General features: G+C 37.3%; 1 protein-coding gene and 1 non-coding gene across 8 annotated transcripts; one reads left to right on the plus strand and one right to left on the minus strand.

Annotated features, from left to right (window-relative positions):
- The first annotated feature begins 634 nt into the window (after positions 1-634).
- Positions 635-740, plus strand: LOC120003177. Its single transcript, XR_005469298.1, has one exon. It is a non-coding gene; the product is annotated as a small nucleolar RNA R71 (small nucleolar RNA).
- A 4,973-nt stretch (positions 741-5,713) lies between these two features.
- Positions 5,714-8,555, minus strand: LOC120001878 (probable inactive histone-lysine N-methyltransferase SUVR1). 7 transcript variants are annotated; one of them, XM_038850386.1, is made up of 4 exons: positions 8,307-8,555; positions 6,605-6,809; positions 6,452-6,481; positions 5,714-6,353 (listed from the first exon to the last, which is right to left on the minus strand). In XM_038850386.1, the coding sequence occupies exons 2-4, from the start codon at positions 6,785-6,787 to the stop codon at positions 6,165-6,167; spliced, it is 402 nt and encodes a 133-aa protein (XP_038706314.1). In that variant the 5' UTR covers positions 6,788-6,809; positions 8,307-8,555; the 3' UTR covers positions 5,714-6,164. The 7 variants fall into 7 exon arrangements, with proteins under 7 accessions (XP_038706314.1, XP_038706310.1, XP_038706315.1 ...); XM_038850382.1 differs by having other exon boundaries at positions 6,605-6,841; XM_038850387.1 differs by lacking the exon at positions 8,307-8,555 and adding an exon at positions 7,161-8,287.
- Between the last annotated feature and the right edge of the window lie 4,390 nt (positions 8,556-12,945).

Genomic DNA, 12,945 nt, shown 5'->3' on the forward strand with positions numbered 1-12,945 from the left:
TACTCATGTATTGCTCCGTCCTCGTCATAAATTGGGAGGTATGAGTTGTAAGTGTATCTAGGCCTCGGCTAGCTTTGAAAACATCTCATCAATATCCCTCTTCTTCTCTTGGGGCTGCACTAGATGTTGAGGATTTTGCACATTTTGAGTATTGCTCCAAGAGAAGTTGGGGTGATTCCTAAATCCCGGATTGTAGAAGTTGGAATAAAGATCATTGCGAGGTTGATTGAAATTACCTCCACCAATGGCATTCACTTGCTCACTAGGATTAGATGAAGAAGCAATAAGACACTCTTCGGTAGGATGGCGTCCACAACAATAAGCACAAGACATATGAGAATGTGTGTTTTGCATAGCATGTACCCCTTGAGCTTGATTTAGCGTCAATGCCTCAATCTTCTTTGCCATAATAGCCAAGGTAGACATAACTTCATCATCTCTACAACTTCCTCCTTACTTTGGATTCCCCTTCACCGAGGACCAAGAGTTAGTGGTCTTGGCCACTTTATCAAGTAATTCCCGAGCCTCCTCTTGATTTTTGGTCATAAAAGAACCTCCCGCAGCCGCATCAATAGTCTCTTTAGTATGCATGCACAACCCATTATAGAAAGCTTGGTACACCACCCATTCTGGAAGACCATGATTTGGGCAACTTCGAATAATGCCTTTAAAGCGCTCCCAAGCCTCATAAAATGATTCAAAATCCTTTTGGGCAAAGGACATGATATCCACCCTAATTTGCACCGCTTTGCCCGGAGGAAAGAATTTCGTCAAGAATTGTTCCGCCATCTCATCCCAAGTGGTGATAGAATTGGGAGGCAAGGACATCAACCATCCCTTAGCATTGTCCCTCAAAGAAAATGGGAATAGCCTCAACAAGATAGCATCCTTAGAAGCTCCGTTAATCCCAAAAGTGGTGCACACATGCAAGAAAGAGCGAAGATGTACATTGGGCTCTTCATTAGGAAGACCATAGAAAACCACCGAATTAGAGGTAATGTTGATGATAGCCGGCTTGATCTCAAAATTAGTAGCATTGATAGGAGGATAGCGGATGCTTGAAGGATTTGTATCCCAAGTAGGCCTAGCACAATCCTCAAGAGAGCGAGGATCAAATTGCCTAGGAGGGTTTTCAACCGCTTCACCACCATTTCTTCCATTAGCACCTCCACCATTACCATTACCATCATTCACATTTAAAGCTCCACCAAGATCACCATCATTCCCCCTTCCTTGATTGTCTCCCATGCCTTCCATTTGATTATTAATAAGCTCCCGTCTAAGATTGTGAAAAGTCCTTTCAATCTCCAAATCAATAGCAATTAATTCCGGATTAATAGAACGTCTTCCCAAGCTCATACAAGAGAAAGAATTTCTGCAGAAAAATAAAAACCAATTAACACAATTGAAAACCTAATTTGACACAAAAAACAATTGCCTCAATCCCCGGCAACGGCGCCAAAAACTTGATATGGATTTAATTGCAAGCGCACAAATCGCACAAGTAATAAAGAGATGAGTAAATTATCGTTTCCACTAGGGATGTGTTGGCAATAGAAATCAATGTCAAACTAGTAACAACTATGCAAATTGGGGAAACGGATTCGAGATTGATTTTGTTTTTAAACTAAACGAAAGCAAAAGAACAAAGACAAATCAAACACAAGTATGAAATCAAGGATGGAAAGCACTAAGGTACTTAACGTCACCTCACCTATCCAATTCAATTCCCTTGGTCCCTTAATCCCTAATTCCTCTCTCTATAATGACAATCGATTTCCCAACCTATTCAGTGTTCTATTCCTAGATACATCAAACATATTTTCAACATAAATCCCTGTTATTCCTAACAATCGGATTAATATATCAAAAACCCATTAAGAACTATGGAAATCATTTGGCAATTGCATAAGTCACAAACCTATATTCCTATGGTTCATGCACCCTATGTCATCTATGGCTTGAGGCAAACCCTAGATATCTCCTTCCGGTCTCAATCTAGGCAACAAATCAATTGAATGATGGCCAAACATTCAAAAGCATTAATCACACCCATAGACAATCAAGAGAGAGAGAGAAATCAAGAAATAAGGAAATCAAGTTTATTGAATCTTCAAGGTTTGGTTACATTAAGTCCCTAGTAAGAAATCTAGTCACTCATGGAAGCAAAATACATCATTAAACAAAGGAAATCAACCATAGAAACTAGGATAGAAAAGGAGAGAGAAAACCCCCTTGTAGACCCTCTTCTTCTCCAAGCTCCAATGGTGGCTCCAAGCTCTCCAATGGTGGTAGAATGAAAAACCCTCCAAGAACCCCCCAAAACCCTATTTTTTTGCCCTTTTATACTTCCCCAAACTCTTATGTCGTTTTCAAAATAAGTTGGGGTCGTTTTGGCTTAAAAACAAGTGAATTCGGAACTTTTTCGCGAAACTGCGCGTTCTGTGAATAGTACCTCCGATCGATCGGAAATACAATCTGTCTCGATGAATTCCATGCTGTTTTGGCAGGTCCGATCGATCGGGAATGGCTCCGATCGATCGGAAATCGGTTCTGGAGTAAAAATCTTCATTTTGCACTCTTTTCCTTCCTTTCTTGCCTTGATACCTACAATATGCAAATATAACTTTCTTAGGCAATATCAACTCTTAATCAACTCAAAATGGGATGAACTTATGTGTAAAGGATGTGCAAATGTATGTATATATTTGGCACATCAGCGAACAATCTAGGGGTGATGTAGTTTTTGAACTATTGATGAAGATTTTAGGTAGCATTGAGCAACCAAAACCCTAACCCAAAATTAAACCCAAAAATTTAAGAACCCTATGACAGAAACTCACAATTCCCAGGTCTGATTCGTCTGAATCTGGAACCAAAATTCTTGTACTTTTTGAATCAAACAAAAACGACCCTAAATCTCTCAGGTAGGGTTGGATAAACTTACCTTCCCTTCTCAGCCTCTCACCGAGTGTGTCTAAGGAATCTCGCCTATAACAAATTTGTACTAAATTCGAAATTCCAACATATCTTGAAATTTCCACAATACCCTTAGTATGAAAACTATTAAAATACACCCAATAATAAACCAGCTTGTGAAAACATAAAATTATTGGTCTTCCTGCATCATTTCCTCTCTCCCTCAAGAACTCGAATCTGACAAGTAAATGGAGAAATAAATGATGTGGCGCTAGCTCGTTTCAGTAATCCATCTTCACAAATCCAGCCATAGGAATGAACTCGACCTCGAATTTTGAAGTATCGAAGTAACAAGAGTAATGTCTTCTGAAATAACATAATTGCCAACTTGCATTGATTCCACTTGGAACCCTATATTGGAGTAAGGAACAAGAAAAATAAAACTCTTGCACTGGGCATGTCATTGAACTTTTCTGGAATAATGATGGTGACTATTTGCACCCCCGAGTTAACTAAGTACACCCCAGAAACTCAAAAAAACCTCAATCTATCAACACCCCCTTGACCCTACCAATCTACCCCCAATTCTTATCTCTTTCTTCTTCCTCTCTCAAACCCTAAAACCCATCGAAGAATTCGCCCTATACTTTGAGATGCTTTTCCCCGTCGATCAAGCAGCAATGTTGTTTGTTTATGGCGTTGATAGATCTGATGTTGAGGGATCATTTTAGAAAAGACAAGCATATGGGTTCCTTTCCTTTTCTTCAACCTCAGCACGTGATGCTGCAATGGAATTAGATGGAACAAATTTTCTCCTGTCTATATATGTGTCCTTGTGTATGCGCATATGGCTGTTGGGGTGGGGGAGGAAGCTATGGGTAGAGGGCATCGACTTCGCATTTGACTTGGCTTAGTCTCTCGGCTGAACCAAGGCTGCAAGGTTGCTTGGTTAAGATTGCAGGTATGCAAGGGTAGGGTTTAGATGAAGAACAAGGAGGAGAGCAACAAATGTTTTATTTTATTTTTAATTTTCTTTAATCTCAGCCGTTGGTGAGATCCAACGGTTGAAATTATGGGGTGCAAACTGCAAAATTGAAAATAAATTGAAATTGGGGTGTACTCAGAAATGTTATATTTTTTATTGGGGTTTATTTAGAATGGGGTGTTCTTAGTTAAGTAGGGGGTGCAAATATTCTTCATTATAACAAATTCAATGATTTGAACTTGTGTAGGGAAGACAATCTTAGCTTGATTTGCATATGAAAAGATTGGACTCGAATTCTCTGTTTCTTTTATGTTTGCAGCCTCAAGTTCACATCCTTCACCTTCAACTTGTTCAAAATCAGATTGTGCTACCTCGATCACCTCTTGCATACAGATATCTTCGGGTGGCTCATTGAGAATGATATTCGATTCTTGTTGAAGTACATTAGAGAAAGCATGAAGCTGATCAGAAGTGTCTTTTTCCAAAAATTCTTTTGTAACAAAATCTGGATCTTCTACCACCTTGTTGTCTTGATGAAATTCGTTTGTAGCATATAAATTTTGAGCTTCATCGACACCCATATCATGCCGACCTGCTACTTCTTCACTTTTAGCTTCCACAATCTCACATTCTTCCACCTTAACTTCCTGAAATTTAACTTCAACTGCAACTAAATTCAAATTTACCACATTCTGCCTTTGTCCAGTCCCAATTCGAGGCTTCTGATACTCCCCTTGTTGTTGGAAAGTACTTTTGCATACTTTTTCAATCTTTTGTTTGGAAAAAGTAGCTGATTGTACAGTGTTGGCAACACTTTTACTTACTCTAAGCTGTCTAAACTCAGTTTCTGTCACAGCTGCAAAATTTCTCTTTAGCTTGTCCTTGAGATCCCAAATTGTAGAATTGTTTTGTGTACTCCGCTACATAAACAGGCTCTTGCTTCAAGGCTGCATATTTACTATAAACTTTTCTATGAAATTTTGGTGGTGAATATTTTTCCTATAATAGTTTCTTCATCAGCTCCCATCTTGTGATGTTAAACCCTTTCTCACGCCTATAGTCTGATTCCACTTTCTGCCTCTATGCACTAGCTTCACCCTTAAGTTTCAGAATGACAAATAATACCATCTGATCTTTTGGAAATTTTGTAAATTTGAAGAAGTCTTCCAGTGATTTTAGTCATTCTGTGAAGGCATATGGATCAATTGTACCATAGAAATCACGTATCTCTAACTTCACATATTTGCTGGCTACATCATTAAAATTTCCTCTAGGTTCATTATAGGCCTCAAAGTTAAGCCGCCTTGATGATTCTTGCAATCTATTATGACTGTCTTTGTCCTGAAATTCCAGATGATGAATGCCTTCAGCAACCTTTTTGCTATTGCCTAGTCCCTCTTTCTCAGAGATGGCTTCTTCGTTTGGCTCACTAACATATTTGCTCGACAAGTGGTCTACACGCTTTGAAGTGCTATTCAGTTTCTTTACCAGGTAGTTAATAGATGTTGCGAGGGACTTCAGTGTAATTTCGGAGGATTGGTTCCCCCCTCAGAGGTAAATTTCGTCATCTCCTCGATTTGAAGACTATAGTTTATACCATTACTCCTTGTTGGCATAAACGATGAGAGAGATTGTAGGTTGCTCGGAACCATGCTTCGATACCAACTAATGTAGTTTTTGAACTATTGATGAAGATTTTAGGTAGGATTGAGCAACCAAAACCCTAACCCAAAATTAAACCCAAAAATTTAAGAACCCTATGACAGAAACTCACAATTCCCAGGTTTGATTCATCTGAATCTGGAACCAAAATTCTTGTATTTTTTGAATCAAACAAAAGCGACCCTGAATCTCTTAGGTAGGGTTGGATAAACTCACCTTCCCTTCTCAGCCTCTCACCGAGCGTGTCTAAGGATTCTCTCCTATAACAAATTTGTATAAAAACTCTCATTATCATTTGTTCTTGACTTGCATCCATATATATAGTCTCCTAGTAATCCTAATTACATAAGTAACTTCCTTCAAACAAAACTAGGATTTCTAAAAGCAAACTAATATGACTCCAATTATAACTATGATTTGACTTAGGAAAATAGCCTAATAAAAGACTCATAAAACAAATAACTAATACTAAATTTGAAATTCCAACATATTTGGAAATTCCGACAATAGCCGTAGTATGAAAACTAATAGAACTTAGTTAAAATAGACTAAATAATAAACTAGCTTATGAAAACGTAAAATTAATGGCCTTCCTGCATCAAGGGGTAGTACCACGAGGAGGAGACAAATCTACTCTACGGTCTACCATCAAAGTAGCAGGGGAAGTGGCATCTTGTTCCATTTTAGAGGGAGAGGACATTTGCCCTTCACGGCCTCTTAAGCGTAACCTTTTTAAGCTCTGGGGCACAACATGCATCTCAGATTCTTCATCAAAATTCTCAACATCCTAGTTCAGAAAAGCAAATGAGAAGTTAGCGGAGACCGCCAAAAGAGAATAAGAGCCAGAATACAAAATACCAACATAAAGGAAGATACGACACATACATCGCCACCATTTGGCTTTTTCTCACATTCCTGATTAATGAGATTAACGTCACAAAGAATGTTATTTCTGGAGTAGGAAATAAAGAAGAGAGGAAAGCAACAAAAATGGAACGCAAGTTTTGGGGTTTGGGGGGAGAAGAGAGCACTAAGCACCTGAGTATCATCCCTATCGACTATTGCATCTGCGGGAACTCTATAGTTCTCCTCTTCAATGAACTTCCATTTTTTGTCATACAACTTTAGAAGCTTTTTTAACACCAGCTGCACTTTATCTTCTGTAATTCCAATAGCTTTCATATCACGAAAGGCCTTTGAAAATCTAGGATTTGGCTCCATTAGCAGTCACTCTCCAGATATCCTTAAAAAGACAAGCCAAAGAATCAACTTTACCTACATGCATCATGCACCCAAATTAGAGGAAACAAGCAAGATGAGCCTTGCATGTACATAGAAAGTTCCCACTACCTATTTTTCAAGTAGAATTATATAGGAAGGGGCAGAACACAATGAATAGAATATATTATAATACATATTTTGTTTAAGCAATTCATGGTAGTCTAACTTGACTATCAGATTCCAGAGATATGTATTATAATATTTTGTTTCAAGTATATTTATAAAAGTACTACTCAAAACTTAGAAGACAACCACCAACAACAATGAGAGAGGCCCGAACACAAGCAGAAAATTATACCTGAAAAGAACCCACCTAACTACTCCCTTAGTATAGTAAGCTGGCGGGCTTCTTCCAAGAGAGTGCCTTCACTACACTCCCCCTTCAGACGCCTATGGCGTACTAAGGTACCATTAGGAGTATACTTTCTGAAGGCAGGGGAACTCGAAAACAACAAACGCCACTATGAAACTGTTTAGGCGACATTCCACGCACAACTCGCATTGAAGACGCTCCACTCGTTCGTAAGCACAATGGACTCGCGGTGAGTATGGTATGGAAGAAGGATAGGGTCAGCAGGCGAAAGGTAAACTGTAGTCTTATTGTATTGAAAATGGACAAGCATGAAGACCCAAAAAGAACTAGAGATACAACCCAATTAAGTTGAACTAGGTAGACGTTAGTATTTGTACATATCCTACTGGTTTTCTATCCTCATGCTAGAGACAATTGTTTTTGCAGTAGTTTATGTACAAGACATAAGTTACATAGAGGTCATATGTTGAAAAAACAAGTATACCAAATTACCAACAGGGTTGTTAACTGATGAAATATGAATGTTCACATTAAAAAAGTCCCTATACATTTTAGCACTTGTTCATTAGTCACAGCTGGTTGTAATGAAAAAAATCCATTGGTGCAGATGTTGATGTCCAAGAGAATGCGTGTGATCACAAATAGGATAAAATAATAACTGATAGTCCAATCATATCATATGATGCGCAGAATCTCTCATAAGATTTAGATGATTATGTTTGTTGTGTTGCCGTCCAACATTAGCCAATTTTACAAATCATGATATCATCAAAATTAATCACCCACTATTAACCAAACCCAATTAAGCTGAACCAGAGATACAACCCAATTATCCCATCCAAAATGAGCAAGAAACTTTAGTCAACTTCATACAAACAAGATGTCATGGAAAACAGAGACTATCCAACATTAACAAAACATTCTTGAACATTTTAAAACTCAAACATGTTCAGTAAGAATGAATTTGAAACACACACTTGAGGAAATATTCTCAGGCATATAACAGTATCAACATACAATAACTTATACTGAACCAGGGTTTATGAAACATTCAAACACCAAGAACCTAAAATCGCAACAAGAAATCAGAATTAAGCGAAATCTAAGCCTAAGGTTCGAATCTCGACATCAATGAGGGTACCATACCTGTTCGCTGGCGAGGCAGCGGTCATAACTCGGAAGGGGCTACGGGTTGAAAAGTGACATGGAAGGGCAGTGCGTGACGCGTTGCTGATGGAGGACTCAGAAGGGCTTGCGGGTAGTGCACGACACGTTGAAGACGACAATCCTATGCACATATGCTTTTTTGAAGCAAGGGCTTACGGACTGCAGATGGGTACAAGCCACAAGGTAGAGCGTGCGGGCTGAAGCAGTAAGCCCGGCAGATGCGTTTTAGCTCCGTTTGATGAGAAGATAAGACTCTATGTATAAAATTATCTTTTAAAGAAATTATCTTGTGTTTTGATGATTTTTAAAATAGTCAGATTGTATAGCTTTATACAAAAATGGTTCTTATACGTTGATCGTATAATATTAAAACATTGACATGTCGTCTTTTACGTATCATATAATGCCTCAAGCGATAATGGGATTGATTGCCTCCTCTCTCAAGAAGGATGGTAGCCACATCGTCAAAGATTCTACATGGGTATCAATATTAACCTTTTCAATCTATTTCTCAATTTTTATCAAGTATTTAAAAAACTTTGAAGGAATGCTAATTTATCCAAGGCAATAAGTTCTACACAATTCAATCCTTTGTCATTGTCTCCATCCATGTCTCTTGGATGAATGTGTTTGTGTTATAATCACATGGATGCATGCCTAATTTTTATCGCTGCATTCTTATCATGTTTGGTATGGCTAATTTCTCTCATAACAGGGGTGGTGGATGGGGTTCATGTGAGCTGCATGACCAAATGGGGAGATTTTCAAAATAAAACCATGAAATTTCGAGCATAGAAGAAACAATAGTGAAAAATTGAGTGTGCTAGGTATATATCTCTCATGAAACTATCTACCATTGCATATATGTGCATACATTTTGCAAGATTTGAAGCTTTAGCAAATTAATATTGGCCTCTGAGGCCCTTGATGAATCATGCTACTGAACGTTAGTATACTTTTTGTCCCTGCATTATTATCATGTTTGGCATGGCTAATATTTTGATATATGAACTTCTTACGCAATAATTCCTCTCATGGATAAGGTACTTTTGTTTTTCAATTGGCTACTATTACAAGTCTTAATAATAGCTTTCTTGTGTATATGTGCTCTTTGTTTTCAGTTTCATATATTTAACTGCAGGGCTTTGTATGTGTAGCTGCGTTGGTGTGGTCAGTTTTTAAAGGTTAGTCTTCTCGCCTTCTTATTGTTCTTTGGAATGTAGGTTGATGAAATAAAATATACTCATCGAATATGAATTTGTTTAATATTACTTATTGTGTTTTGTGTTGTTTAATATTCCACCGCGAGACTTTCTTTTTCAAAACTCTTTTTTTTCATTGATGGTAACTGAAAATCAAAATTTCTTATACATTTTTGTATTTGCAATATCGTGTTCGGTGATATTGGATTTTAATTGTGTTCACTGCATTTGAATTGGAAGTGCAGAAATTGTGACGGAGTTGGCTCTCTGTTGGGATCATTTATTTTTCGTAATTGTGGCTGTGATGCTTTGTATTTTCTGGGTTTTGTTGGTTAAATACTTGGGGTCTTCTTGGGAAAATTAAATTGTTATGCTATTTTTATGCTCCTGTTGAGTCTTCTTTGAATTATGGAATTTTTACTAATTATGTAAGTTTTTGGGTTCTTGCAGCCCTTCTTCTCTCTGGAGCTTTTGATTTAGGGCTGATATGGGTTTAGAAGTTCAGCTTCAGAGATATTGATCTGGATCTACTTCTTGATACGTCCAAATGTGAGAAATATTGTATCAAATTGATAGAAAAAACTATTAAAAAATTAGTTTACAAACTATTTTTAATGGATCTTTTTTCTAGGTTTTTGGAAGTAGGTTTGAGAGAGAACTTTGGAGCTTTAGGTTGCTGCAACTCTTCATAGGTATTTTAATTATGTTATCCCCTTTTCTTTTTCCTAATTTTCTTTGTTAGGGTTGCTTTGCAGTTGTGGATTTTAAGCTGCTGGATTGCTGATGATTTTAAAGGAATCCTGAGAAAACTCACTACAAAAAAACAACTTTTTTGTGACGGAAATTTTCGTCGCAAAACATCAAAATTCCGTCGTTGATAATTTTTGCGACGGTTTGCAAAAACCAACGTCGCAAAAATTAGTGACGGATAATTGCGACGAACTAGTGACGGATTTTTAGCGACGAAATTCTTTTGCAACGCCATTTGCGACAAAATATTCCGTCGCTAATTGATGGGTAAAAAATAAAATTTTTGAGTATTTGCGACGGAATATTACGTCGCTAATTTACCACGGAATATTCCATTATCTAAGGAAAATGATGAGACAAGGAAGATGAAGGGGAAGAACATCATGAACAAAGAGAGAAATGGGCAAAAGAGGCAGCAACGATATACAAAAATAATTTTATGACATAATAGCGACGGAATTTGCAACAGAATCAAGTCCGTCGCTAATTTGTGCCAAGAAAAGTAGATTCTTGTGTCAGAAGATAAAGATTAGCGACGGAATTTGCAACGGAATCGTGTCTGTCGCTAATTTGTGCTAGGAAAAATAGATTCTTGTGTTGGAAGATAAATATTAGCGACGGAATTTGTAACAGAATTATTTCTGTCGTAAATTTGAACCAGAAAAAGTACGATTTTCTGGGAATGGTGTCAGAGAACAGAATTTAGTGACGGAATTCGAGTCCGTCGCTAAATCCGTCGCAAATGTCCGTTGTAAATGTTAACGGGAATTCGCGCCCTAAACTGCAACGCACAGGGCCGTCGCAAACTGTTCTTAAATTTCAAAAAACTTTAGCGACGGAAATTACTAAATATTCTGTCGCAAAATCGATAATTTGCAAATATTCTTGTAGTCATTCCATGTGGCCATATCGGTGCTGAGTTTGTTGTCAACTGGTTCTTTCACCCATAAAGACAAAGTTGCTGCCCATTTGAAGGTTCCACTACCTATCCTAAATTTTTTTCTTTATTTTTAGTAATCTAGGATTTTGTATTTTTCTGTTTTGTGATGGATGGCTTGATTAGATGGTTTCGTCCATGTCCATTTGAGTTTTTGGTGATTTAATACCAAGTAAAACAATACGAGGACGAAGGGTTTTACTTTTCTTCCTTCTCTCTTTGAATTGTTAGAAGAAAGAAGGCAGCCTTACTTTCTCAAAATTATTGGTATAGGTAATTTCTAGCCTAGGCTACTATGTTGAGGATCTTGCTATAATATTTTAGTTTGTTTCCTTATAGGAATAAGGAACAATAAATTTGGCGTTGGTGTTGTGAACCAGATTGTGATTGTCATCATTACTTCAGTTTTGATTTTTTCTCTGAATCAACTTTTTGATAGGATGTTTTTTGGTTCCACCTTAATGCTTCATCAGGCGTTCTTTTATTGAACTGTGGAGGAAGAAGCATATCGTTACGTGATCTATAAGATTGATTAGAAGAAAAGAGAGGTTGTGGTTGAGAAGACCTATGGATCTGCTGAAAGCTATAAGGATTTTTACTGCTACTTTACCCTATAATGATTGTTAATATGCTGTTTATGACTTTGATTTTTGAGTAATTGGAGGTTGGTCTTTATGTTTTCATTTTTGTGATCATTTCAACACCACTGGAAGCTTTAGATTGAGGCTGACTTAACTACTTGACCAGATGATCCAGGAGACAGGAGACCTGAGATAGACTCACCGAGCTGGCTGAGATTGAGTTAGTTGGGAGCTGTCGTCTCCCCTTAATTGGGATCTACTCAACAATCAAGGGCTTTTACATACAGTTACATATCTAATTCATGATTCGAACACAAATCAAGACCTGTTTGGGATACCTTTCTTTTGAGGGTAACTTCAATATATCTTCTTCTCTGAATCACAAGTTTTAATTATTATATGACTGTAGCTTGGTGTTAGATAATATAAAAATGAAACTATGATTGTAATTCCAATACATATTTTTTTAATCGTGAAAAATACACACCCTTCTCACATCTTGAAGTTGAATCCATGTATTGATATATACAAGTCTTTGCAGTGCAGTATTCATAGAAAGGAGAAATTGTATTGGCCATAATATTATCTGCTGTTTACACAACTGGATATATAGGAATTGGGTTTTCAAAGGATGGGATGATGGTTGGATCCAGTGCTATGGTGGGATGGATTATTAAGGAAGGAATTAAAGGGTGCTACTCTCCTCTATTCAGAGCTATCATTTAGGTTATACTTCTCCATCCTTAATCAATGAATTTGGTTAGGCGATGATGTATTTGTCAATGTAGTTTCCTACCATCACCGATTCAAAGCATCCACTGTTATGGGTTTTCTCAGTTAGCAATCAAGGTAAATATGTAGTTCTTGTGTTAGATTTATTCTTTTCGTTTCTTATGATTGCTTGGGTTGAGTAATTGTGCCGTGGTGGTTGTCATTTATTTTGTAAGACTCTGGGATTAGTTGGTTTTTCTATCTGGTTATTCTCAATTTCACTTCTTCGTGACAGTGTTGTCAATTCTCAGGTTTTGTATCACAAGTAAATGCATTGATTTTGATAATTACTTATCTCAAGTGATTGGGTTATGGTTTTTGACGGCCTGTCCAAAGTAAATCAGTATCTTGACATTTCATCCAAAATTCAAGAACCA

Source organism: Tripterygium wilfordii, chromosome 7 (assembly GCF_013401445.1).
Source record: "Tripterygium wilfordii isolate XIE 37 chromosome 7, ASM1340144v1, whole genome shotgun sequence".
Taxonomy (NCBI): Eukaryota; Viridiplantae; Streptophyta; class Magnoliopsida; order Celastrales; family Celastraceae; genus Tripterygium; species Tripterygium wilfordii.